At 46.4% G+C, this 27,726-nt stretch overlaps 1 protein-coding gene across 2 annotated transcripts; it reads right to left on the bottom strand.

Annotated features, from left to right (window-relative positions):
* Positions 1–4,347: 4,347 nt before the first annotated feature.
* Positions 4,348–26,162, bottom strand: IGSF9 (immunoglobulin superfamily member 9). 2 transcript variants are annotated; one of them, XM_083374402.1, is made up of 19 exons: positions 25,900–26,162; positions 20,927–21,079; positions 17,899–18,050; positions 17,466–17,583; positions 16,330–16,471; positions 15,652–15,797; positions 14,829–14,971; positions 14,596–14,736; positions 13,565–13,681; positions 13,115–13,265; positions 12,139–12,262; positions 11,135–11,379; positions 10,144–10,394; positions 9,687–9,771; positions 8,974–9,144; positions 8,276–8,321; positions 6,761–8,152; positions 5,504–5,649; positions 4,348–5,078 (listed from the first exon to the last, which is right to left on the bottom strand). In XM_083374402.1, the coding sequence occupies exons 1-19, from the start codon at positions 26,105–26,107 to the stop codon at positions 4,846–4,848; spliced, it is 4,164 nt and encodes a 1,387-aa protein (XP_083230528.1). In that variant the 5' UTR covers positions 26,108–26,162; the 3' UTR covers positions 4,348–4,845. The 2 variants fall into 2 exon arrangements, with proteins under 2 accessions (XP_083230528.1, XP_083230529.1); XM_083374403.1 differs by having other exon boundaries at positions 11,204–11,379; positions 25,900–26,160.
* Between the last annotated feature and the right edge of the window lie 1,564 nt (positions 26,163–27,726).

Raw genomic sequence — 27,726 nt, 5'->3', positions numbered from 1 at the left:
GTCCCTGACCCAACCTAAGCCGTTTTTCTAGCCTGGAGTGAGGCAACCACGGTTGCCCCACTAGAGATAAAAAGTGTTTTTGTACCTTTTTCCTCCCCCTCTGCAGAGGCAGTGAATTTTCACCCATCCACATCTGCAACAAACATCTGCCTCTAGCCAGGAAGGAGGGGACACAATGTGGCTCCATCCTCTGGCCAGGAATCCTTTCAATTCTACCATCATTTTCTCCCCAAAGAGATGGGACAGCCATTTGTCCGGAATCCTACGGGATCTCTTGCTTAAGCAGCGGGTTGGACTATAAGACCTCCAGGGCCCCTTCCCACCCTATTGACAGGTAATCCTCATCCACAATTGCGCCCAGATTTTCCGTCGCGGAGCTGTTGTCGATGGGAGTTTTGCCCTGTTTCCACGACCTTAAATCATTGCTTGTTAAGTTAACCCTTCCAAGTGAATTTGGCTTCCCCCACTGACTTTGCTTGTCGGAAGGTCGCGAAAGGGGATCACGTGACCCCGGGACGCTGCGACCGTCGTAAATACGGGTCAGTTGCCAGGTGTCCGAATTGTGATTCACGAGACCCTGGGGGATTCTGCAACGGTCACAAATGTGAACAGTGATGGTCACTATTATTCAGTGGCGTAACCTCAGTCACCAAACAAATAGTTGTAAGTCAAGGTATTGTACGTTCAATAACTTGTAGAGAGGCTGGTCTTTTTCCATCTCTAGCACGAACCCCTCCCTCATCCACCCACCCACCCTGGCCTTCCAACTTTTTTTATTTGGTTCTAATTCTATTTTTAATCCAAATCTTTTTTTAAAAAAAATCAATCTTTTTTTTTTTTGAGTCAAGTTTAAATCCCGGGGGATTCACGGGCCTATCTGAATAGTGTGCGCTTGTGTGTTTATTTGCCAGAATAAAATGGTTCCCTTCCCAAAAGGAATTCCCGCTGGTCTCCTTTCCAATCAATAAATTAGCCGCCAGCTAAGTGGCTGAAGACGTATCAGATTTACCAATTTCGGGGCCTTTCACGGGTCGGACAAAAGAAAGGGGTTACCCCCTGAGTTTTTGGCTGGACTTGTGGGTCCTGGCTAAACCATTTCCTGTGTTGTGTGACCTACACAAAGCCAGAACGGAAGACCCGAAGCCCGACAGATTGTGTGAATGCCAATTGAAATGCCTCACACAACAACAGAGGGAATCGTCTGTGCAGGAAAATGGAAATTTTTGTTTAATTCCCACCATGGATGACCGGTTGCAAAAGCCGATGGGAGTTTTAGCAGAGATGGTTAAATTGATTGCTTTAATTAAAAGAACACGACTAATTTTGTTTCTGCTTGGACACGGCTTCTTTGTGCTGGAGGTGGAAAGAAAAAAAATGAAACTTTTTCGAGTTTGGGCTCTGCGGATTAGATAGGTCTGTGGGTATACAAATGACTAGTACACATTACTATGCCAAAGTAAAAAGTTGAGGTTACATGTTATTATTCGACTGCGCTAAAAATAATTCTTTTCCTTTCCTCTTGCGTAGGGTAACTACACTTTTTCCCCCACTTCCCTTTTTTCCTCCCCTACTTTTCCGTTAATTCTCATTTTTCTTTGCATTTCATATTTCAATCATTATATAGATATATAAAAGCAAAAAAAAAAAAAACACGTTTTGCGAGCCAGCTGAATCCTCACAAGGAAGTTTCTCTCCCTCCGGGCAGCTCCGGCCTCCATCCCTTCGGGATGCACGTCACTTGCAAGACAAAACCAAATTTGGGAAGACAGGAAACGAGTTCAAAACCCCCCACCCCTACCCCCCCCTTCCCCAAGTGCTGGGTCATCCATTCTCAGGCCTGTCTCTACCCGGTGGCGAAAAAACGGAAATAAACTTTTTTTTTTTCCCCCAGGAAAAATAAGCACTCTGAAATCCCGCTTTTCTAAAAGCTTTGGGGTGGGGGGCAGCTTTACAAGTTTGCTAAATCTGCTTTGTTTTCTCTTTTTTTCTTTTCTCTTGGCTGAAGGCAGATGGGGAGGAGAAATAAGAGGGGGGGGGGAGAGAAAGAATTAAAAGTAAAAACAAGGACCAGCCCTCTCGTACGCTGCATTCCTTTCGAGGCGGACGTCAGCTTTCAGCTATGCAATGCCCGGTGACATAATTGTATCCAGCACCACCACTCGCTTCCCACATGCCACAAGCTCTGGGGGTTTAGGTTGCATCTGGTGCAGCCCCCTCCCCAAATCGGAACAAGATGCTGGTTGGAAACAAGAGGAGAGAAAGGGACAAGAATGGAAGTTATCATTGCTCCGAGGGGCCAAGAGTCTCCCAACTTAAAAGTGATTTTCAGATTTGTGGACTTGCAACTCCTAGAATTCCCTAGCTTGGCTACTATCCTTAGCATATAGGTGGCTGGGGAATTCTGGGAGTTGGAAGTCCACAAGCCTTAAAAGTCATGAAGCTTGATGTACACACACACACACACACACACACACACCCTGCTTCGGGTCCCCAAATCTGTTGAGCCTGTGCAAAAAACCACCCCCCAACAACAGATCACACAGATCCCTTTTCTCGACACCTTAGGATCCACTTGGCTACGGGCTTGCGTTTAAGACCGTTGCACCGTCCCGGGATCAAGGGATCTCCGTTGGTAACCCTTTCCAGCCAGCTTCCGACCAGCAAACGTCAAGATTTGCTTCGCAGCTGCAAGATTCGCAGCGATCTGCTGAACGACTGTGGCAAAAAAAAAAGGTCGCAAAACGAGGCCTCCCAAAACTGTGGCTTGATTGTATGTCAAGGACTTGTACGTGGCCCGGTGCTGGTCCAAGGACCGGGGTTGGAGACCCCTGATATACAGGCAGACCTTGACTTGAGGTTCGAGTCCCACCTGGCTCAAGGTTGACTCAGCCTTCCATCCTTCCGAGGTAGGTAAAATGAGGACCCAGATTGTTGGGGGCAATTAAGCTGACTTTGTAATAACGCCGCTTGGGTGTGTGTGTGTGAAAGCCCTAATAAGCAGGCCTATACATAGAATGAAGGCTACTGCTAAGCTTGTAAGCCGCCCTGAGTCTTCGGAGAAGGGCGGGATATAAATGGAATTAAAATAAAATAAAATAAAATAAAATTAGTGCAGGTTCGAGTCCCACCAGGCTCAAGGTTGACTCAGCCTTCCATCCTTCCCAGGTAGGTAAAATGAGGACCCAGATTGTGGGGGGCAATTAAGCTGACTTTGTAATAATGCCGCTTGGGGTGTGTGTGAAAGCCCTAATAAGCAGGCATATACATAGAATGAAGGCTACTGCTAAGCTTGTGAGCCGCCCTGAGTCTTCGGAGAAGGGCGGGATATAAATGGGATTAAAATTAAAAATAAATAAAATAAAAATAAAGTGACTTTTGCTCCACCTTAACATCTTTCTTGCCACAGTTGTTAAGTGGGATCACTGGAGTTGTTCTGCTGGTAAAACTTAACAACTGCGGTTGGTTTAAGGACTTCCTGTAAACCAGTCATGTCAAACGCATGGGCACAGCACGCCAACCCCCCCCCCCGGCGCCGTAAGGGCAGAACACGTCACAATACAGCCCACGATGCGATGGACGGGCCCTGCATATTTTTTTTTCGGGGAGGGGGCATCCAAAGGGCGCCAGAGTTCACGGGGAATTCTCGGCTTGCACCGGCCAGGGACCCAGGAGACGGAGTCACCAGTTGCAAGGCAGATGTGACTCAGGGGTGACGCAGCTCTTAAAAAAAAGAAAAAAAAAAGACCCAGCCATTGTTTTTGGTGGCTGGTCAAAATTGGGACAATTTCTAACTCACAAAAGCTTCTGCTTCGGGCAAGTCGTTCCACCGGTTAATTGCACCTTAATTCCACGTTGCTTCTCTCCTTGATTCTTGTCCATCCGTTGTTTCTTGTTTTCTGGTGCTTTGGAAAATAAGTTGAGCCCCACCCCACCCCTCTTCTTTGTGGCAGCCCCTCAAATATTGGAAGACTTTGTTATCGTGTCCCCCCCCCCCCACACCTAGTCCTTCTTAATAATTCTCAATTTGGGATTTAAGAATGGGGAAAAGGAAGAAGAAACAACACACCCACCCTGAGTTTGGGGATTTGGCCCACAGTCCTTGGAGGCAATGAAGCTGTGGTCTTCATTACAACTCCCGTCAATGCTGAGCACTAGCCACTACTGAATTAGGGCTGGGGGACGGTGTGTGTGTGTGTGTGTGTGTGTGTGTGTGTGTGTGTGTGTGTGAGATCTGCTCCACTTTTTTATTCCCCTCTTTTCCCCTTGTCTGCCTCCAAACAAGCCCGCAGACCTGTTCTCAAGTTACTTGAACGCCTTCAATGACCCAGCTCCACCTTTTTTTTTTGCAAACCAGCTCTTAACGTATATGCTATTTCATGTTTAAGAATTTGCAAGATGCCAACCTTTGGTAAAATGTCTTTTTTTTGTCCCTTTCAGCAAAGCCCTGTTTTGCCAAACATCCCACCACCCGCTTCTTCTGATCTACAATTCTGCTGGAAATAAATTTGGCGTGTGCGTTCATACACACAAAAGACACCCACAAGGGTGGTGTCAAAATGTATTTTTCTTCCTGCCTGGATAAAACACTCAAGATTTGGGGAGAAACTTGCAGAAAATAAAAAATAAAAAAAATTGTAAGCCGCCCTGAGTCTTTGGAGAAGGGCGGGATATAAATGGAATTAAAATAAAAAAAAATTATCTTGGGAAGTCTCAAGGTTCCAAAGCAGTTCTCCTGCATGCCTCTAGAGGGCAGAGTTAGCATTCAAGTTGTCCCAAAGCTTCCCTCTTGTGGACAGAGGGTAAACTGCACCACTCCCAAAATCCCAGGGAGTTTTTTTTTTTTGTTTAGAATAAGGTGGCTTGCTCAAATCGCTCATCCTTTCTGCTGGAGTCCATCTTCTGCCGCCGTTGCTGAATCATTTCTCGCCGATGGCGATAAGCGAGGAATTCTTTGCGCAGGGCGGCACAACGCTCTTCCGGGCTGGCCAAGGGCAACGGAGAGCTGGACCCATCCAAGGTGCCGACCGACTGGGAATTAGAAGGGGACGTTCTGCTGGGTTCGGCTGAACCTCTGAAGCCTGCAAAGGGGAGGCAGAGGAAGACATGGGTTCAAATCACAATGACACCCCCCCACACACTCTGTCTGGGGAAAGGGGAATGGGATTAATTTGCTGTGCTGCCATGGTTCCGACAGAGAGAGACGAATAAAGCAGAACTCCCGAGGCTTGGAAATTAATTAATTAATTTAATAATAAAAAATAATAATTAATAAATCTAATCATCCTCATCCTGTGCTGTGCTGTGTGCACTGGGCAGTAGTTTCCAGCGGTTTTGATCGTTTGCAGCAGCTTCGGCAATCATCCCAAGGGACATTAATAATCTTAAAATCTCCCTGAAGTATTTGGAACAAATCTTAATACATATATTTAATAAATAAAATCCCCTTTGGAATACTTTCCTACAAGCCGGGGGTGGGCGGGGGATGTGGTGTGTGTTTGCTTACTCTGTTTCTCCAACTCCTGGGCCGCGATGGTGGAAATGGGCCTTTTGGGGTCTCCACTCCGATAAAGCTGCAAGGCGTCCAGTAACTCCGATTCCAGAGCGAACTCTGAGTCCCATTCGTAGTTCTCGTCCACAGACGTATTCCTCCTGGAAGAGATTTAAGGGAGTTAAGGCAGAAGGGTGAGAAAAGTGCAAATAAAAAGAGATGGGATGTCGTAGCAATTGTCATCAATACGAGCCGCTGCTATGCGCGCCCAGATTGCAATCCCAAGACTGTGGGATACTGTGATGGTTGCAAGTGCAAGTCACGTTTTTCGGTGCCGTTGTGTTTTCCGCGTGCTAAACGAACGGTCGTAAATCCAGGCCAATCTGCCGAACAGAATTTGGCGGCCCTTAAAAGTGTTCCAATTAAAACAGGGCTCTTCAAACTTGGCCACTTTTAAGACTTGTGGACTTCAACTCCCAGAATTCCTCAGCCAGCCAGAGTTGAAGTCCACAAGTCTTAAAGCGGCCAAGTTTGAAGCGCCCCGAATTACAGGGAACATCCCCACCTGGTGGACACATTGGGAAATAGCAGCTTCCCGTACACCTGTGGCACGGTCAAAGCAATTCCCTTATCAAGATTTTTTTTTATTAAAGAGTTTTACAAAAACAAAATTTTACAATATATCCCCAAATCCCCCCCACCCCAAACCCGCCCACTTCTCCCCCCACTTCCCAGAGCTAAATACAGGATTATAGTTATAATAATCATATTCTAAATAAAAATTATGCATAATATACAATTAACCAAATTCATAATGTGCTTTAACTCCCCTTTAACATAACTACATACAAAGTACCAATAACAATATCCCACTAAAATCTACTCATAAGCTAAATGGAACTTTTTAGTCCCATATTTGTTCTGAATATAATCTATCCATCTCCTCCAAACTGAAATAGATCTTTCCTGTGAATGATCTTTCAAATAAGCAGAAATCTTAGACATTTCTGCAAGATTCGAAACTTTAAACACCCATTCTTCTATAGTAGGCAAACTATCCTTCTTCCAATATTGTCCCACCAGTAAGCCCTATCAAGATTTGGGATAAACAAAGCTGCTTTTTTTTTCTTTTCCCCATTCCCAAGGCCCTCAACGCCTCCCCAAACTCAACCAGGCCACTTTGAGCATTTGAGTCGATCTGTCTAGGACGGATTCTTACAAAATGCTCAGCCTCACGAGACACACAGACACACACATGGGATTCGACCTCACCTTTTCTCCAACACAGCAACTATGCTGTCCTTTTTGGACCTGCTCTCTTCTCCCGCAGAGCTGCTTTGGCAACTGGCCGCTTCTCCAAAGGGGGAACTGAGGTAGCTGCCCGCCACGGAGGTGGCCAGCGAAGGCGGTCTTAGGAAAGACGCGCTGCCCCGTCCGCTGCTTTGGCTGGTCAAACTGCCCCTCAGGAATTTCTCCGAGGGGAGGACTTGGGGGAAATTGGCAGGGGGGGACTTGTGTTTCTCGGGGGGCAGCTCGGACAAAGGAAGGGCCAGGCAGGAGACCTCTGCCTGGGGGCAATCCGGAAGGGGCTGGGAGGCTGGTGAGGAGGAGGAGGAGGAGGAGGAGGAGGAGGAGGAGGAGGAGAGCGTCCATAAACATCCTTGGTCCTTCGACGGTGGGCTCTCGGTCCTGGAACACAGGTACAGTGGGCAAGCCAGGGACCCTGGCAAAGGGGTCTTCTCTGGACCCGTATCGGGATCCGGAAGTCGGAGGAAGGAAGTTTCCATGAGCTGATCCTGAACGAAGCTCGAATCGGGCTCCATGTCCATGTAGATCGGGCCAACTGGCCTGTCCTGATCTGGCACAAAAGGCCGCCCGGGGCTGCCCAGAAGGCCAGGCGCGTGGCGGACGGTCTCCGGCGAGGGTCCGTCTTCCTTCTCATTCTCCTCCGGAGGCCAGTCGCCATCCACGTTCATCTCTTTGAAGAAGGGCAAACTCAGATACTGGAGAATCCCGCTCTGAGCAGAACTGCTCGCCCTGGCCTGGACTCCGGGTGACGTCGACTCTGACGTACGGCGAGGCGAGGAGGAGGAAGAGGAGGAGGAGGACGGAGACAACGCCACGCTGTCCGGGAGCCACTGGGTATCCTGGGTAGCGCCGTACGGCGTGGCGGCCACCGGGCTGATGCTGACGATACACAAGGGCTCGGCTTCCTCCATCAGGCTGCTGCTGCTGTAGTCGAAGTAGCGGCCTTGGCGGTGGCCGGAGGCCTTGGCTTCCTGCTGGGCCTGGCTGGCGTTCTTGGGCCTCAGATGGACACTCTGGTGCCACGCGGAGTCCGTGGGAGGAGAGAAGAGTTGGAGATAGGGCTCCGCTGGGCCCTCGCCGTCCTCCAGGTGGTGTTCTCGCGACTCGTCCTCGCTCTGGACCACAAAGCGGCCGTCGGGACCTCGGGAGATGCGTTCAAGTGGAAGCAGCTGGTCCACCTGACTCTCGTAGGGGACGTAGTTGGTGCTGTTCATGGCGTGGCCACCAGAGAGACGGAGACTGAGGTTGTGGCCAGCTTTCTCGTCCCAGAAGAGGGTCCGGCGAAGACTTTGGTAGGGAGACCGCTGAAGCTTCAGCTTCATAATGCTGTCCGGACTAGCTGTACCTGTTGAATGCCTGTTGGGGGAAGAGATAGACATAGGCTGCTTTACTAACCGTAGTGCAGGGAAGAGCAACAAAGATGATCAGGGGCCTGGAGGCTAAAACGGACAAAACGCATCGCGCAACGGTGCAACTTACTGTGTAGACAGAAGCTTCTTGGTGGAGGAGAACACAATGGGTAGATCTGGAAGGTCACGGAGAACACAAAAGGGGAAATTAGACACAAAACCAGGCAATGAATGAACCAACCTGGCAACAGGAAGGACCACTGCCACACCGCAACCTGCGACCAGACACACACCTCTGGACTTGGGAGTTCCCAGATCCCTCAAGGCCCAGCCCAGCCCACCTCACAGGATTGTTGTTGGGGGGAAAATGGGAGGAAGAAGCAATACCCTGCGTGTTTGCTGTGTTGATATATTTATAAAAAATAATAAAGGCACGATTTCAAAAAAGCAAAAAATTGAAAAGAAAATCATCGCATTCCATTATTTTTTTTAAAAAATAATAATTCAAATTTATATTAGGTATAAAACGCAGTCAGCGTGCCCGGCTGAGGAATTCTGGGAGTTGAAGTCCACAAGTCATAAAAGGGCCAAGTTTGAAGATCCCCCCTGATCTCGACTCTCTGCCCACCAAAAATTTTCGTTTCGACCGAAGAAGTTACTTGGATGAGTAACAAAAACCTCTCGGTTTTAATAAACATCGGTCCGGTTGGCAGGGTTTAACCTTTTTATTTTGTTTTTTAAAAAAGGTATATTTCTCCCGTACTGCTGCCACTTTTGTTATCACGCCACTGTGGCATTTTTTTGGGGGGGGTGGGGGGTGGGCCTTACCTTGCCTGCGTTTGCGGAGACGGGCTGCTCTCCGCCGGTTCATGACGCAGGCTGCCATGGTGCTAAAAATGACAGCCGTGCTCAGGAAGCAGACACCCCCAATCACGCCAGCCAGCACAGGCTGGGGTAGCATGTCGGGAAGCTGGGTGCGGGACGGGTACACCTCCATTCCTGTGAAGACCGAAGCAAAACAAGAGCAATTAAAGATGTGGTTAAGATGCTAAGTCAGGTCTGACTCTCCACGACCCTGTGGACCACAGCAGAAGGCTCCTGTCCTCCACCATCTCTGAGTTTGCCCAAATTCATCTTCATTGTGTCAATGAGACTATCTAACCATCTCCCCTTCTCCATCTGCCTTCCATCGTTCACGACTGTTATTTTCCTGAAAATAAGACTGGGTCTTCTATTAATTTTTGCTCCAAAAGACACGTTAGGGCTTATATTTGGGGGAAAAAGAATAGAACAGAACAGAATAGAATAGAATACAATAGAATCTTTATTCAGAATAGAATAGAATCTTTATTCAGAATAGAACAGAATAGAACAGAACAGAACAGAACAGAACAGAATAGAATAGAATAGAATCTTTATTCAGAATAGAATAACATAGTTTTAGTCTTAGCCCCCAAAGACAATTGAAACCGGGTGAATCACATCCTTGGCTGGCAAAAGGATTGACTATCCCATCATATGCCACAAATCTTGGGACTTACCTGTGGTTGAAACATTCACCACATTGCTGGGATAACTGATGTGGCTACCGGCAAAAGCCGTCAGGCGGAACTCATAGAATGTATCCTGTGTTGGAAGGGGGAAAGAATTAGCAGATGTACCTTAGGTTCGCCCACCAAAATGGATACTATCTCACCATGATGAGATGGGTGGACTTCAACTCCCAGCATTCCCTAGCCAGCATTCTTTAAGATGTGTGGACATTAACTCCCAGAATTCCCCAGCCACCATTCTTTAAGATGGGTGGACTTCAACTCCCAAGCCAGCATTCTTTAAGATGGGTGGACGTCAATTCCCAGCATTCCCCAGCCAGCCACAGGAATTCTGGGAGTTGAAGTCCACACGTCTTCAAGTTGCTAAATAATACACTTGCAAACCCCACCCTCGGGCTGAGGATTCTCCAGGGGCTTGCAAAGCTAGAACTGGGATCAAACGCACCTTGATGAGTCCTGGCACCAGGAAGTGGGTCTCGGAGCTGGGAATGGATCCACTCAGCACCTCCCACTTTCCCTGATTCTGGCGCAGCTCGAGCGAATATCCGGTCAAGGCTGAAGGATCGTGGAGTGGAGGTTCCCACAGAAGGAGGACCCCCCGTGTGGTCTCGTTGGATCTCAGGAACTGGGGTGGGGGAAGGAAGACCAAGGCGGCAGTGGTGGAAAGGATGGGGGGCACAGTCTGAATTGGGACCGCTGAAAAAGGAAGAAAGGGGGGGGGACTGCCTTGAGGAAGAATGCAGACTGCTTTGATCTTCTTAAATCTTCCTCCTCGACTGACTCTTGCAAACTTTACTTTAAAAGTAAAATACAGGTAGCCCTCGACTTACAACCATTGGTTTAGGGACCGTTCAAAGTTACAACAGCATTGGAGATTGGACAACCATTTGTCTGAAATGGAATAGGTATCCTGCCTATGCAGGGGGTTGGACTAGAAGACCTCCAGGGTCCCTTTATTCTATTCTATTCTATTCTAAATTCTAATTCTATTATTCTATTCTATTCTATTCTATTCTATTCTATTCTATTCTATTCTATTCTATTCATTCTAATTCTAATTCTATTCTATGCTATTCTATTCTAATTCTATTCCATTCCATTCTAATTCTGTTCTATTCTCTATTCTCTTCTATTATTCTATTCTTATTCTGCTCTATTCTATTCTCTATTTTCTTCTATTATTTTATTCTTATTCTACTCTACTCTATTCTATTTATTCTCTTGTATGCTATGCTATGCTACGCTATTCTATATTCTACTCCACTCCACTCCACTCCACTCCACTTTCTTTTCTATTCCATTCCATTGTCCATTCCATTAACTGCAGTCCTAAATTGAGGTGAATATAGGTAGTCACCTATATTCCTGGATGGCCTCTTTCTTAACCTGGTCAGCCTTGGCGGTCTGGCAGTGATCTATCCTTGGGCTATACTGACCAGAAACCTGAGAATCGGAATCTAGAAACACCGTCTCCCGTCCCGAGAAAAGCGGCAACCGCTTCTCACCCAGAGGCGTGATGGAGACGATTTCGCTGAATGGACCACTGCCGAGTTTGTTCTGGGCCAAGACGCTGAACTGATAGCTCGTATCTGGCTGCAGGTTCTCCACCAAGATGTGGGAAGCCCCCACGGGCACCGGTAAAGAGGCCCAGTCGTGGTGGGGCCGGTTCAGGCGTCTCAATCTACGATTAAAACCATGTGTCAAGGTAATGATTTGGAAGCTAACTCAAGCTTGTATAATCTGAGATGAAAGATGCAGTGTTAGGAATGATTCAGCAGGGGTCTGTATCCCTTTAAGAGCTTGAGTATAAAAGGAAAGGCCTTGCTGGAGTCTTTCTCGTTCATTTCCTGCTGTAATTGCTGTGTGTTGGGAGTTGGCTGTATTACCACGTGTATGCATTTTGTTCCTTGTGTATATTGGTAGATAGTGTAATATAAACCACCATTTAACACAAACCACGCTTGACTGCATTTACTCCTGGGTTAGGTAAAGGTAAAGGTTCCCCCGCACATGCGTGCTAGTTGTTTCCAACTCTAGGGGCCGGTGCTCATCTCCGTTTCAAAGCCGAAGAGCCAGCGCTTGTCCGAGGACGTCTCCGTGGTCATGTGGCCGGCATGACTAGACGCCAAAGGCGCACGGAACGCTGTTACCTTCCCACCGTAGTGGTCCCTATTTTTCTACTTCTACTCCTGGGTTACCTCAGCGCAATAAGACTGACAACGTGTGTTAAAAAAAACCCGAACAAACATGGAGGCAACAGAATGCCAGCTTTAAAACAGAGGGGGGAATTTCTTAGCCCCCCCGGAAAGAAAGCAGAAATGCAGACGAATTTGTGGATGAAACATCCGGAAAGTATTTTTAATTTTGACAGAAAGAGAGGGGGGGGAAAAGGGAAACAGAATAGGTGAGAAGCCCCCAGAGGGTGGGCCCAAAGACTTACATTGGGGTGTACCAGATGCTGAATCTTTGAAAATAACCTCCATCAAACCCTGGTTCCCAGGTAACATTAACTGCTTGTCGTAAGGGCCACACGGAGACGTTGACCACAGCGTGGGGGCTGGTACCTGATTTTATTCCGGCAGCGGCGGGGGGGGGGGGGGGGAAGGGGAGAAAGAAAGGGAACTGCATTAGTTTAACTTGATTCAGTGGAAAGACAATAAATACAGAGATTTAAGGACGATCAAAAGAAGAGATTTTGCCAGACAGAATTTGGGGTATGAAATAACAGGTAGTTCTTGACTTACAACCATTCGTTTAGTGACTGTTTGAAGATACAACAGGGAAAAAAAGGACTTATAAAAAGGGACCATGTAAAAAAAAAGATGTTGAGACGCTAGCAAGAGTGCAGAGAAGAGCAACAAAGATGATCAGGGGACTGGAGAGTAAAACATATAAGGAACAGTTGCTGGAATTGGGTATGTCTAGTTCAGGGGTAGGCAACCTTGGCTCTTTTATGACTTGTAGACTCCAACTCCCATGCTGGCTCAGGAATTCTGGGAGTTGAAGTCCACGAGTCATAAAAGAGCCAAGGTTGCCTAGCCCTGGTCTAGTTTAATGAAGAGAAGGGCGAGGGGGGACATGATAGTAGCGTTCCAATCTCTCAGGGAGTGCCCCAAAGAAGAGGGAGTCAAGCTGTTCTCCAAAGCGCCCGAAGGCAGGACAAGACGCAACGGATGGAAACTAATCAAGGAGAGAAGCAACCTAGAACTAAGGAGGAATTTCCTGACAGTTAGAACAATTCACCAGTGGAACCACCTGCCTCCAGAAGCTGTGAATGCTCCAACACTGGAGGTTTTTAAGAAGAGACTGGACAGCCATTTGTCCGAAATGGTCTAGGGTTTCCTGCCTGAGCAGGGGGTTGGACTAGATGACCTCCAAGGTCCCTTCCAACTTTATTATTATTATTATTTACTCACCTAACACGTAGACAGTGGTGGTGGCACTAACCCTGGCCACGCCATTATTGGCGGCGCATTCCCACAAGCCGTGCTGTTCCTTCGTCAGCGGCCGCAGGATCAGGCTGCTGTTCGTGTCCATCTGCCCGTTGACCAGGCTCTTGCTGCCCACCTGTGCGGCAGGAAAACCCATCAAACCGTTCATCTTACGTGCAACAAGCAATCCTCAATTAACCACCCTAATTGTGGACCGGCAACTGTGCCGCTCTGCCAAGTGGTCGTTAAGTGAAAAGCCAAGCGGCGTTCTTTATTTTTATTTTCACATTTTTTTATACCCCGCTTTGAGGGCGGGAAGCCTGCTGGGCAGGTTGGCATGCAAACGGCAGTCTTAAAAGGTTAACTTTTTTTTTTAATGCAGCTACTCAATCTGTCGGGAAATGGTCCACTTTGTGCAAAATGGCTGGGACTCACTTTTGTCCAAGAGATGATGGGTATGGGGTCTCCCTGGGCCACGCACGGAATTAGCAGCTCCCGACCCACTTCCTGGAAATATTCCTCTTTGGGCCGAAGGGTGAACGTGGGAGGATCCTGAAAAATAGGAATGCCGCAGGAAAAAAACAACACCACTGCTTAACAGAGTTGGAAGGGACCTTGGAGGTCATCTAGTCCAACCCCCTGCTCAGGCAGGAAGCCCTAGACTATTTCAGTCAAATGGCTGTCCAGTCTCTTCTTAAAAACTTCCAGTGTCTCCTTCAGTTGGTCATCCAGACTCCATTCACAGCTTCTGGAGGCAGGTTGTTCCACTGGTTAATTGTTCTAACTATCAGGAAGTTTCTCCTTAGTTCTAGGTTGCTTCTCTCCTTGGTTAGTTTCCATCTGTTGCTTCTTGTCCTGCCTTCTGGTGCTTTGGAGAATAGCTTGACTCCCTCTTCTTTGGGGCAGCCCCTCAGATATTGAAACCCTGCTGTCATGTTGCCCCCCCCCCCAACCGTCCTTCTCTTCATTAAACTAGACCTACCCAATTCCAGCAACCGTTCCTTATATACGTTGGCCTCCAGCCCCCTGATCATCTTTGTTGCTCTTCTCTGGACTCTTTCTAGAGTCTCAACATCTTTTTTTTACATCGTGGCGAGCAAAACTGGAGGCAGCATTCCACGTGTGGCCTTTACCAAGCGCTACTAGCGCTTCACGTGAAGAGAACAGCAGCCTAAAACCGCCAATGAAAGGCGAAGCCAGAGTTGAAACCAACCCATCTTAAGTCAACCAGGGCCTCTTGGTTGCCTCAAAGATGCTTTTTCAAAAAAAAAAAAAGCAACTGGATTGTGTTTTGCTTTTCACGGTCACCGTCCAAGTTGCCTTTGGAACAAGCAACCCATTTTAAAAGTTGCCAAGCTGGAGTGACCTAGGAACCACGCATCTCTGCCAGCATTGCATGAGACAAGAGATACCTGGAACGTTTTGCTGAGAGCTCATTTTGTCGTGCCCTCCAATTTCTTACTCACTCTGAGGAGGACCCGCGTGGGTGCTGAAGTGCCCGCCGTTCCAAAACTGTTGTAGGGGGTACAAGCGTACACGCCCAGGGCATCGTCGTTGCTGGTGGCAATGATAATTGTCCCGTCGGCTTTCAGAGACCAGCCTGGGAACTGCAGGAAGGGAGAACGCAGGGACTCAGGAAAAACGATGGGATAAAACCAAGCTGGGGCAGGGGCTGCCTCAACCTCCCCCAAAACGTTACCTTGCCAACCTCCAGAGGCTGCCCGTCCTTGATCCAGCTGACGGAGAGCAGTGGGGGGTGGGCTCTGCTGGGGCAGCGGATTGTGCCTTGCATGCCGATCGGCAGAAAGGTCTCTGGAGGCATCTTAGCCACTTGAGCTGGATCTGTCAGATGGAGGACAGCCTGGTGTCAACGGTGGGGTTGTGAGATCTGGGCACTGGGGAGGGAAGCTAGAAGAACTAGGTGGTAGCAAAGGAGGGCATGAGAGTGCGAGATCCTTGGGACTAGGATTTTGAGGTCAAGGGGTTCACCAAGAAGCTAGAAAGGAATTGGGTGTTAGCAAAGGAGGGCTTGGGGTTGTGAGATCCTTGGGACTAGGATTTTGAGGTCAAGGGGTGCACCAAGAAGCTAGAAAGGAATTGGGTGTTAGCAAAGGAGGGCTTGGGGTTGTGAGATCCTTGGGACTAGGATTTTGAGGTCAAGGGGTGGACCACGAAGCTAGAAAGGAATTGGGTGTTAGCAAAGGAGGGCTTGGGGTTGTGAGATCCTTGGGACTAGGATTTTGAGGTCAAGGGGTGGACCACGAAGCTAGAAAGGAATTGGGTGTTAGCAAAGGAGGGCTTGGGGTTGTGAGATCCTTGGGACTAGGATTTTGAGGTCAAAGGGTGCACCAAGAAGCTAGAAAGGAATTGGGTGGTAGCAAGAGGGGGCATGAGATTGCGAGATCCTTGGGACTAGGATTTTGAGGTCAAGGGGTGGACCACGAAGCTAGAAAAGAATGAGGTCCAGGTAAGGCAATTTGGTGGCAAAAATTAAATCAAGAGGTGAATTAAGCAGCCCTTACACAGAACCGTAAGGAAGGCCGAAGCGGAAGGTGATTTCCTCAGCCCATTGCTGGGGGTGCAGGTATATTTTCCCGAATCCTCCGGGGTCGTTTTCTCGACCAAGAGGCTTCCATCCACCAGGATTTGAATCCGTGACCGGAGATGGCTGGAGATCAGGAAGGAAAGAGGAGTCAAAGGAAGTTGCACGAAGAGACAGCTCTGTTCTCATCCTAGATCAGCGGTCTCCGAACCTGGCGACATTCAAGACCGATGATGGATTTCAACTTTCAGAGTTCAGGATGCTGGCTGGGGAATTCTGGGAGTTGAAGTCCACAGGCCTTAAAAGTTGCCGAGTTTGGACATCCCGGATCTAGAATGACAACAGAGATTGACAACTGGCTCACGCTTTATGACAGATTCAGTGTTCCCGGGATCACGCGATTTGCCCCCTTTGCGACCTTCCGACAAGCGGATTCGCTTAGCAACTGTCGGGCCAATTTTAACAAGACCCAGTGATTCGCTTAACAACGGTAGCCAGAGAGGTCGTAAAACGGGGCAAAACTCACTTCGCAAACGTTTCGCTTAGCAACAGATATTCTGGGCTCAGTCGTGGCCGTTAAGGCGAGGACTACGAGGACTTTCTGCCACCAGAGATAAAAACTTAGAGGGATTCTCCTTTCTTCGTACCCTCTCCATACCTGAGGTGGAAGACGTTGGTGCCCCCATGGAACCAGCTGTAGGTGAGGTTGGCAGGGTAGGCTTCCGCTTGGCAAGCGAAAAAGGCATTTTGGCTGAGGTTCACAACGACATCTTTGGGAGGAACCACAATCACCGGTGGCCCTGGCAAAACACAAGAGACAGAAAAGTGAATTTCTGCAGAAACATAGTAGAGTACTGGTCATCCCTCAGCTTACAACAGTTCTTTTCGTGGCCAAAAGTTGTGACGGCGCTGACAAGTTTTCACAGTAACTTTTAACAGCCACTAAAGTGAATTCTTGTTAAGTCGAGGACCACCTGTGTATGTGTTTGGGTCTTTTCAGCTGGGAAGATGTGGTTTTGTGTGTGTGTGAGAGAGACTCTTACTACAATTTTGGAGACCATCTACACCTTTATGACTGCATGGTCGAGTGACAAGAAATTCCCCCTCCCGCTGTCGTCGTCACTTGAGGACTACCAGGCTGAGAATTTTTAACTGGGGTTTTTATTTTTAGGGATGATTTAATTTTTTTAAAATTGTTTTTAATTTTTGTATTGATTTGGTTTTAACTACCCTGTAAACCGCCCTGAGTCCTTCGGGAAAGGGCGGTATATAAATCCAATAAAATAAATAAATAAAATAAATAAGGTTTGAAGAAGTCATAAAGGAATCTGGTCTGAGGGTGGCATTGTGAACTCTGCTGGGGTACAGGGGTTGGACTTGAGGACCTCTTAATATCCCTTCCGACTCCATGATCCCTCTTCCGGTTAATTACCCTATTTCCCCCAAAAGAAGACCAGGTTTTATATTAATTTTTGCTCCAAAAGACGCATTAGGGCTGATTTTCGCGGGATGTCGTATTTTTCCCATGTACAACAGCAATCTACATTTATTCAAAATAAATAATGTCAATGTTATTTATTTATATTTAATTATATATTATTATTTTATAATTCAGTAAGCCTGTTGTGTGTTGCAACAGGAGTACTAAACGCGTCTGGCTGATGATCGTAACTGGGGGTAGAGCTTATATTACGAGCATCCTGAAAAAAAAATCATGCTAGGCTGGGCTTATTTTCCGGGTAGGTCTTATGTTTGAGGAAATACGGTAGCCCCTCTAGGCCAGAAAGGACTTACCTTGGATTAGGAGGCGGGTTGTGTGAATGATCGTGCCTTCTTGATTGCTGGCATGGCAAGTGTACAGCCCAGCACAGGTCCGTTCAACTTTAGCAATAAAGAGAGTTCCATTTTTCACCTGGAAAACAAAAATAAAAAATGGGTATGTTGCTAAAGACAAGCCAATCTTTAGGACGCTCTGATTTAACACCACCCTCTGATTTAACGGATCTCCATTTAACGGATTTTGGGTGCAGCAGGTCAAGTACACACACCCCAGGCACACTTAACCACTTGCTTAGCAACGGGAAGTCTGGCCCCAACTGTGCTTGTTTGAAGTTTTTCTAAACTGCCGCCAAGGATCTACCTTTTTTGTATTTAACGGACCTTTCTTTTCACGTAGGCTGTTAAATCCAGGTTTTACTGCAACAGGCACCCACAGGAAACAAAATACCTGCATTTCTTTCCCATTTTCAATGCTTTGGCTGTCTCTCTTCCAAGAGACCAAGGGTAGTGGGTTGCCAATGGCCGAACAGGAGAGAGTCACAGACTTTTGGTCTTGGACCTCGATGAAAGCTGGCGGGGTCTTCTGGAAAACGGGGGGAGCTGCAAGACGGATGGAGAAAAGCACAGATGATTCCCATGTGCCGTTATTTCATTTCTCTCTCTCTCTCTCTCTCTCTCTCTCTCTCTCTCTCTCTCTCTCTCTCTCTCTCTCTCGCTCCTATCTCCACCCTGTGCTGTTTGTGGTGAGGTTTTAACAGCCAGGATAAATCCCAAATTTTGAGGTTTAACATTCACTTGGAACAAACAGACTTTATCACGGCTGCTAAAACCTCACAACAAACAGCGTGACTTCCCACATAAAGGCCGAGTGTTCTACTTAAGCTCTGCTACTACGATCCGCACGGCAGTAAAACGGCACCACACCACAACACCAACACGATGCAGGTGAATCCTTGACTTACGACAGATCGCATTTACGACCGTTTGCAGGGCTCTGTGGTCAAGTGGCCATTCTTTCGGCGGTTTCCCCCGCTGTAACTTTCAAAAGTCACTAAATGATCCGTTGTTAAGACGAGGACTACTGCACTGTAGTTAACAGGGCCTTCCCATTATGACAAGATGGTTGAGACCAGCAAATCTGGTTAAAACTCGATCCTTCAGCTTCCTGGCTTAACCAAAAAATTCAGATTGATCTACCTCATGGTTTGTGAGGATGATTATAAAAACCAGGAACTCTTTTGACAATCGTTTGCTTACTATTTTCATTCAGATGTTCCATATTTGGGGAGGTTTCTGGAGAAAACATGGGCAGTTTGATTTGTTGGCAGCATGCAGGGAGGGGCCACAAGCCTTATGGGTCTGTTGGTTCTAACCCTGTAGCTGTGTGTGTCTCTGTGTGAGTATATGACGGTCACAACCTTTGCTTAAGTCCCCCTTTGACCAGCATTTAAATTCAGTTTTAGCTAAACTGGTCAAAGTCAACAGCCTATGTGAGATACTCTTTGTTGAAGATTTTAATCCACGGCTCCCTGGGTGGGGATTCCCCCCCCTCCCCAATTCAAGGCTGGTCATTCACAGAGCAACGATTAGCCAGGAAGGAGATTACAACGAGGTTTAGCAAAGCAGCACCAATGAGAACCGGATTAGGTTCAAAGCACGTCTAGAAGGAGGTCAATAATCAGCTAAGGAAGAACGGCATTCGTAGGGCAAGAAATCCTTGGGTCAAAATGCGTGTGGGCGTAGGATGGTCACAATCTGGTCTGCTTTGAAAGGGGAAAAGAGTCACATTTTTTATTTTTTTTTTGCAAAGGGAAGGAAAAAATAAAATAAAATGGGTAAAATTGTCCAAAAAGCAGGCCACCAATGATGAGAGGCAGTTTTGTCTGCCTGCTTGCCCTCTGCAAAATTCTGTATAAAAGCGCCTCCGATGTTAGAAACAGTATCGTGATAAAATGTAAAGACTATTCTAAGTCCTCCCTCAAAATAAGACACACAGACGCTTCCGAACAATTTTGCAACCCCAGAAAATTTATTTTATTATTTATTTTATTACATTTATATACCGCCCTTTCCCGGAGGACTCAGGGCGGTTTACAGGGAATTAAAAACCAAAAATACAAAAGTTAAAACCAGTTTAAAAAAGATTAAATTTATCCCTGTACAAATAAAACCCCAATTAAAATAAATTAATCCTCAGCCTGGGCCAGAGAGCTCGAAGAGCCAGGACTTCAGGTCCTGGCGGAATGAGCGAAGGTCAAGGGAAGTCCTAAGCTCCACTGGCAGCTGGTTCCAAAGGGCAGGCGCCCCCACTGAGAAGGCCCTATCCCTGGGTGTCGTCCGCCGGCAATCTCTTACCGGTGGGACCCTGAGAAGACCCTCCCTGTGGGAGCGCACTGGACGAAGGGAACTTGATGCTGGCAGCAGGTGTTCCCTCAAATACCCCGGACCCAAGCCATGTAGGGCTTTATAGGTAATGACCAGCACCTTGAATGAATCTAGTCACGTGGAATTTCAGTAATCAGCTCTGATCGAAGTAGACTGCCCAGGGAATTTAACTTCCTGATCTGGCAAGATGTGATGTCAGAATAGGATAGGATAGAACAGAACAGAAATACAGATTAGAAGAGAACAGACCAGATATACAGAATAGAAGAGAAAATGAATAGAGAAAATGAATAGAATTAAAAAACGAATAAACAGAAATACAGAATAGAATAAAATAGAACAGATATACAGAATAGAAAAGAAGAGAAAATGAATAGAATAGAAAATGAATAGAGTTGTGCTTTAAATTGTAAGCCGCCCTGAGTCTTCGGAGAAGGGCGGGATATAAATGGGATTAAAAAAAAATACAGAAGAGAAATGAATAGAATAGAAAATGAATAGAGTAGAACAGAAATACAGAATAGAAAATGAATAGAATAGAAAATGAATAGAATAGAATAGGCATAGAGTAGAGTAGAATAAGGGACGCGGTGGCTCAGTGGGTTAGGACGCTGAACTTGTCGATCGGAAGGTCGGCAGTTTGGCGGGTCGAATCCCGAGTGCCGCGTAGCAGAGTGAGCGCCTGTTACTCGTCCCAGCTTCTGCCCACCTAGCAGTTCGAAAGCACATAAAAAACGCAAGTAGAAAAATAGGGACCACTACGGTGGGAAGGTAACAGCGTTCCGTGCGCCTTTGGCGTCTAGTCATGCCGGCCACATGACCACGGAGACGTCCTCGGACAAGCGCTGGCTCTTCGGCTTTGAAACGGAGATGAGCACCGGCCCCTAGAGTCGGAAACGACTAGCACGCATGTGCGGGGGAACCTTTACCTTTACCTTTAGAGTAGAATAAAATAACAGCTGGAAGGGACCTTGGAGGTCTTCTAGTCCAACCCCCTCTTGAACAGAACCGTGCTTCTACTGAATTTTTTCCACTTACTGTCCGAACCCAGACAGACCATGCTCAGAAGGGAAAGGGCATCCAAAGCTTACAATTGACAATCAGGTGGATCCAGGTGCCGTTCTGGAACTCATCATCGTTGTTGGGGCGGTTGAGGAACAGCACCCGGCATTCGTACCAGCCCTGATCCTCGGCACGCAGTCGGTCGATCTGCAGAGAGGCCCCAGCTTGGATCCGTACCCGACCTGCATTGCAATAGGAGGAAACACAACCATTTTGTTAATTAAAAGCTCCTATCGCCTCTCAGCCTCGTCTTTTATACAGTGAACCCTCGACTTATTTGAACAAGCCGGCCTGGTCTGATGGGTTTAGGGGTATTTTAATGTTATTGTAATAATGTATTGAATTGGGCTGTAATATTTAATATTTTTAATTTTTATATGTTATATTTTATTGTATTGCCCTGTACACCGCCCCGAGTCCTTCGGGAGAAGGGCGGTATAGAAATTAAATTATTATTATTATTATTATCAGCTTTGGCAAGGCAGGATATGTGGAATATATTTGTTTCTTTAAAGCTGCGTTTTTTCACTTCCAGCTCCCAGAATTCTTCAGCCAGGATGACTGGGGAATTCTGAGAGTCAAAGTCCACCCGTCGTCCTCAAGCGATCAAGGTTGAGAAACTCTGCTTTGAAAGAATTCGAAATCAAAGCAGTAAATTTGGATGTAGGGCGAAGGGAGCAAGTTCTGTAAGCTTTCAGCTACCCTGATGAATTGTGGCCTGCTTTTGAGGGTGTGTGCACAGGCAATCAACAGAAACCGATGTATGCTTAATTTATTCTATCTGCTGGCTGCCACCCAGTTTTATCAAACACAACGCCTCTGTTTATACAGTAGCCTGAGTTGCAAGGCAAAATTTAACATTCTTGTCTCTTTGCATGCTTATTCCTTTACGCTGGGAAACAAAGAAAGTGGACTAACTACGATTTATTTCTAGTCCAGCCATGCAGGTTCACAGCACGGACATTATTAGCAAAATGTGAGGAGATTAATTATATTTATTACCTATCCCCCAGGATTGATTAGTAATTATGTATTGTATTCGTTTCCAGTTATGTGGTGGGGGGTATTTTCCTTGTTTTATTTTCTCACATTGTGTTTCTTAAGTGTCAAGTTTGCTTTTTTATTTATTTTTCTTATATTAAGTGTCAAGCTTGCTCCTTTTTTATTTATTTTTCTTATATTAAGTGTCAAGTTTGCTTTTTTATTTATTTTTCTTATATTAAGTGTCAAGCTCGCTCCTTTTTTATTTATTTTTCTTGCATTTGTTTCTTGTTATGTAGTCCTTCGGGAAAGGGCGGTATACAAACCCAAGTAAATAAATAAATAAATAAATAAGTAAGTAAGTAAATAAATAAATAAATAAATAAATAAATAGCAAGTTTGTTATATGGTGAAGTTTTTTTTCCTTTTTTTAAAAAAATGCCTTACACTATGCAGAATGACAGGGTTTGAGTGGGTAGAATCAGAGAGAGAGAAAGAAAGAAAGAAAGAAAGAAAGAAAGAAAGAAAGAAAGAAAGAAAGAAAGAAAGAAAGAAAGAAAGAAGAAAGAAAGAAAGAAAAAAGAAAGAAAAAAAGAAAGAAAAAAGAAAGAAAGAAAGAAAGAAAGAAAGAAAGAAAGAAAGAAAGGAAGGAAGGAGAGGAGGGAGGGAAAGAGAAAGAAAGAAAGAAAGAAAGAAAGAAAGAAAAAAGAAAGAAAAAAGAAAGAAAAAAGAAAGAAAGAAAGAAAGAAAGAAAGAAAGGAAGGAAGGAAGGAGAGGAGGGAGGGAAAGAGAAAGAAAGAAAGAAAGAAAGAAAGAAAGAAAGAAAGAAAGAAAGAAAGAGGAAAGAAGAAAGAAAAAAAGGAAGGGGAAAGAAAGGAAGGAAGGAAGGAAGGAAGGAAGGAAGGAAGGAAGGAAGGAAGGAAGGAAAGAAGGAAGAAAGATGAAAAGGGAGGAAGATTTTACTAAAGCCTGAATCTACAACTAACTCAGTTTAGGGTTTTCTCCTGATAAAGAAAAAAATCTCTAGAGAGAAGCCAGACCTAAGCTATAATCTCCATTTTCTTATTCTCTGCCGTTTCCCTTCCTTGCAAACCACCAGGTTGTCTGGCTTAATCAACCCCTCTTGCGGTCTAGATTTTGGCTTGGCCAAACCCAACTGGCAGATATTTGAGAATGCAAAGAAAAAAAAAAGGAAGGTGGCCATTCAAGCAGGGCCCCTCCAGATAATCACCGGCAACCACCAGTCTGAGCAAGTCCGCCAGAGTTTACAACCCCGAGAAAGATTCCTATCCTCGGTGGTTAAGAAAAGGGTTCAAAAGGCTGGCCAGACCATTGGGCAGAGACGCCTCTTAAAATTCCCTGACCCGGAAAAAAGGAAACGGGGGGGGAAGAGGGCAAGGGGGGGTAAAGAAGGGGGGGGGGAAGGCAAACAGTGGCCATTTGGGGCCGCCGGAGAATGCTGGAAAATCCTTTGTTGTTGTTGTTGTTGTTGCAGAACTTGTGAAATTTCCCAACTCATTGGAGAATCAGTTCCTGATTTTCCTGAAGAATGAAAAAAAAAGAGGATAATCCAGCATTATCTGGGGAATTCTGGGAGCTGAAGTCCACAAGTCTTACAGTGGCCAAGGTTGGGGACCCTGTGCTGTAGTCTATAGTTTCAACAGCTGAACATTGTATGTATGTGTGTGTGTGTGTGTGTGTGTGTATCTATATTTATGTGTATGTATATATATGTATGTATGTATGTATGTATATTTATTTATTTATTTATTTATGGGACTTATATGCCGCTCTATCTCCCGAAGGACTCAGGGCGGCTCATGTATATGTATATGTCCAGTTTTGTTGCATTGCCACACAGAACACTTGGGACCTTCCCCCTGGGATTACTGTCTTCCAAACGTGAAGCTGACTGTTTCACTGAGATACCCAACCTGGGCACTATCTTACTATTCAGATCGCCTCCAAGGAGGCTTATAACAGAATAACAAGAGTTGGAAAGGGACCTTGGAGGTCATCTAGTCCAACCCCCTGCTCAGGCAGGAAACCCTAGACCATTTCAGACAAATGGCTGTCCAGTCTCTTCTTTTAAAACTTCCAGTGTCGTAGCACTGACGACGTCTGGTGGTGAGCTGTTCCACCGGTTAATTCTTCTCACTGTTAGGAAATGTCTCCTTAGTTCCAGGTTGCTTCTCTCCTTGATTAAGTTTCCATCCGTTGCTTCTCGTCCTGCCTTCGGGCGCTTTGGAGAACAGGTTGAAAACACCCCCCCACCCTCTTTTCTGGGGCAGCCCCTCAAATATTGGAAAACTGGTATTGCGTCACCTCTAATCCTCGTTTTCCTCAAATTATAAACAGGATAATCAGGAATTGAAGGGGGGGGGAAGTGGCAGCTGCAGGCCTGACGGAAGACCAAAGAATATTTTTGTATTTCTTTGGCTTGGCTTTCCCTACTTCTCCAAACAAACACACCCTGAAGCTCTAAATCAATCTTGCCATTGCTATCCATAAATACGCGCAAAGTTGCCAGCACCTGTCTGCAAACACAAACACACCTTCCTCCTGGCTGAGCCCAGTCCATTGTCTACATATTAAAAAGAGCCTTGACTCTCTTGGAAGACAGCCAGGATTTCTCAAATGTCGGGGTTATTGCAGCCTTAAAAAAACCAGGACAAATCGAATCCGCAATCCACCCAATGGGATTAAAGATAGGATTTTTATTCATCAGCAGTGCTGCGCAATTAAAAGCACCCTTTGAATTATTTTAATGGAGGAGCCATATCGGAGGGCTCCTGAAATTATCCTACGGGCTTTGCCACTGGAAACAAGAGCCCCCCCACAGCGTGTTTGAACTTTGCTTCTTGCCCTCGAAATGAACTGACTAAATTGGTTTATGGCTAAATTTATGATGGGGCTCCAGAAACCCAGGAAGGAGACTCATTTGTTTTACGAAAGGCGCGTGTTGCTAGGATCTCCGCAACCACTTCATCGGAATCAAAAGACATACAGAACATAGAATTACGGGCGATCCTTGACTTAAAAGAGTTTCTTTTACTGACTGTTTCAGAAATGAAATGGGGGAATTAAATATCTTGCTTTTTTTTTCTTATGGGCACAATGATGGTGCTAGGATCTCCGCAACCATTTCAACGGAATCAAAAGACATACAGAACATAGTATTACGGGCGATCCTTGACTTAAAAGAGTTTCTTTTACGGACTGTTTCGGAAATGAAATGGGGGAATTAAATATCTTGCTTTTTTTTTTCTTATGGGCACAATGATGGGGCCAAGACACCGTTTCCACAAGGTGTCAAAGTTTAGATACAGGCTCAACTTACAGTCATTCATTCAGTGTCCATTTGAAGTTATAGTGGCACTGAAAAAGTGCCATTTTTCACACCCGTGACCAGGGGTCTTCAAACTTGGCCCTTTTATGGACTTGTGGACTTCAACTCCCAGAATTCCTCAGCCAGGAAGAGGAATTCTGGGAGTTGAAGTCCACAAGTCATAAAAGGGCCAGGTTTGAAGACCCCTGCTTATGACCGTTGCAGCATCCCCAGGGTCAAGGGATCAAAATTCAGACACCTGGCAACTGACTCCCATTTATGACGGTCACAGTGACCCGGGGTCACGTGATCCCCTTTTGTGACCTTCTGGCAAGCAGTGTCAATGGGGAAGCCAGATTCACTTAACAACCTTGATAAGGAAGGTCGTTAAAAACGGAGCAAACCTCACTTTAAAAAAATGTCTCGCTTAGCAACAGAAATTTTGGCCGAGGACTACCTGTAAGAGGGTTCGGAAGGGACCCTGGAGGTCTTCTAGTCCAACCCCCTGCTGATGCAGGAAACCCTATAAAATTCCAGACAAATGGGGGCCCAAATCTAAAGGGATATTATTAAAAACCACACATTAAAACTATAAAACTAAAGGCTCAGACGCCACCAATTGCTGCGCCACCGATCCCAGACCAGGGGGAGGGGAACGCTTTCCCGGTTGAACTTCTGCCACAAGTCACTCACCAACGTAGTCCGGATCCACACGGGGGGAATACAGCCCGAATTTGATGAAGATGGGGAGCAGGAAGCCAAACCGCACCCACTCGATGACGTAAAGAGGGGGAGTCGCCTCGTCCGGCTTCAGCAAGTTGCAGCGCAAAAGGGCCCCTTCCCCTTTGCGTCCGATCACCGTGCGAGGTTCTGCTTTGTTGTTACCTGCCGGAAGAAACATCGATAGAAAAGACAAACCAGCCGCTTTCTGAGGCTTCCGTTTTTCTACCTCATTTTTTGGAAGCCCCCACCCCCCCGTGGACTTGCTTTTGGTTAAAATTCCCCCAAGTGGAAAAAAGAGGCTTCCGTTTAAAGACCCATTTATTCGAACAAGCTGGCCTGGCCTGACGGGGAGTTAATTCAGGGTTTTAATATTTGTATATTTTTACTGTTTTATTTTGGGCAATAATTTAATTCTTTTTTGTACTTTTGTATTTTTATTATATGCCCTGTTTACCGCCCTGAGTCCTTCGGGAGAAGGGCGGTATAAAAATTTAATAAACTTAAACTTAAACTTTTCTACCTCATATTTGAAGGCCACCTTTTTAAATCAAGGGGGTCTCGAAATCCCTCAAAGGGGAAAAAAAAGAGGCTTCTGTTTTTCTACCTCGTTTCTGAAGGCCAGCCTTTTAGATCAAGGCCGTATTGAAATTCCTCCGAGAGGAAAAGGCTTCTGTTTTAAGAATTACGTTACTAGCAAAAGACAGAGCGAAGAGGTCCCAAGGACTCCCCCCCCAAATTGTATTCTCAGTTTTGGCGGGGGTCCATGGGGGAATCCCCGCCCCCCGCCCCCCATCTACGAAACCCACTTACCTTCAGCAAGGCTGCTGCAGACCAGGGTAACGCAGGCAAAACTCAGCAACCAATTCATAGCACAGTTATCCAGGCCAAACACTGCGCAAGGACGACCGCTATACCAAGACACCCCCCCCCCCGCAGCACAGGATATTTGGGGAGCGACCCCTTAGGGGAAAGGAAGAGGTTGCCAGCCCACAATCACACCCTTCCTTGTGCACCACGCCGCTGGCTTTTCAACACAGCCCTCCAGAGGCGCTTGCAAAGTGCGGGCTGGAGTGTCTCGCACCCGGGTCCAGCTGTTCATCTCCCGCAGATCCGTCTGCGCAACGCCGGCCTCGGTGAGAAGTTTCTCCCTTCAGCACTGACCTGGTGGAGCAAAGTTTGCGAAAGGAAAGAATAAAACCCAGAGAATCGTAAAACTTATTTCAGTTCCGAAGAAAACCCAGTAGGGGGGCAAGCTACGTAAAAATAATTATTTTGTCTTGTCTTTGAAAGACAGGCTATATAATTTCAAAGGGCTTCGGCCTTGGGATGTACTATTTCTACAATGGCTCTTAAAGCCAGGGACGTTCAATTTCGGCAACTTTTAAGAGTTGAAGTCCACAAGTCTTAACAAGTTGCCAAGGTTGGGAACCCCAGCCTTTCAGGTGGTGGCAAAAGGAGACGTTGAAACCGACACGAATACCAGTCAGTTGCCAAGTGTCTGGACCAGGGGTCAGCAACCTGAAACAGTGAAAGAGCCATTCGGAACCGGTTCCCTCACAAAAGGAAAAACTGGGAGCCGCAAAAAATGTGTGCACATGCGCGCATGCACAGAACAGGGTTTGAAGAGTGGAGCCAAGGCGAGATATGCACCTACCCTGCATATTTGAATTAATTGGTTGAACTTTTTTAGTCCCACTTTTTTTTTTTGGACTGCACATGGCAGAGGACTGGGAGCCGCAGGAGACGGCTGAAAGAGCCGCATGCGGCTCCGGAGCCGCGGGTTGCAGACCTGTGGTC

The sequence above is a fragment of the Vipera ursinii genome (assembly GCF_947247035.1).
Source record: "Vipera ursinii genome assembly, chromosome: 15".
Lineage (NCBI taxonomy): Eukaryota > Metazoa > Chordata > Lepidosauria > Squamata > Viperidae > Vipera > Vipera ursinii.
Note: the sequence above shows the minus strand (reverse complement) of the source record. Positions and strands in the feature narration are given on the sequence as shown.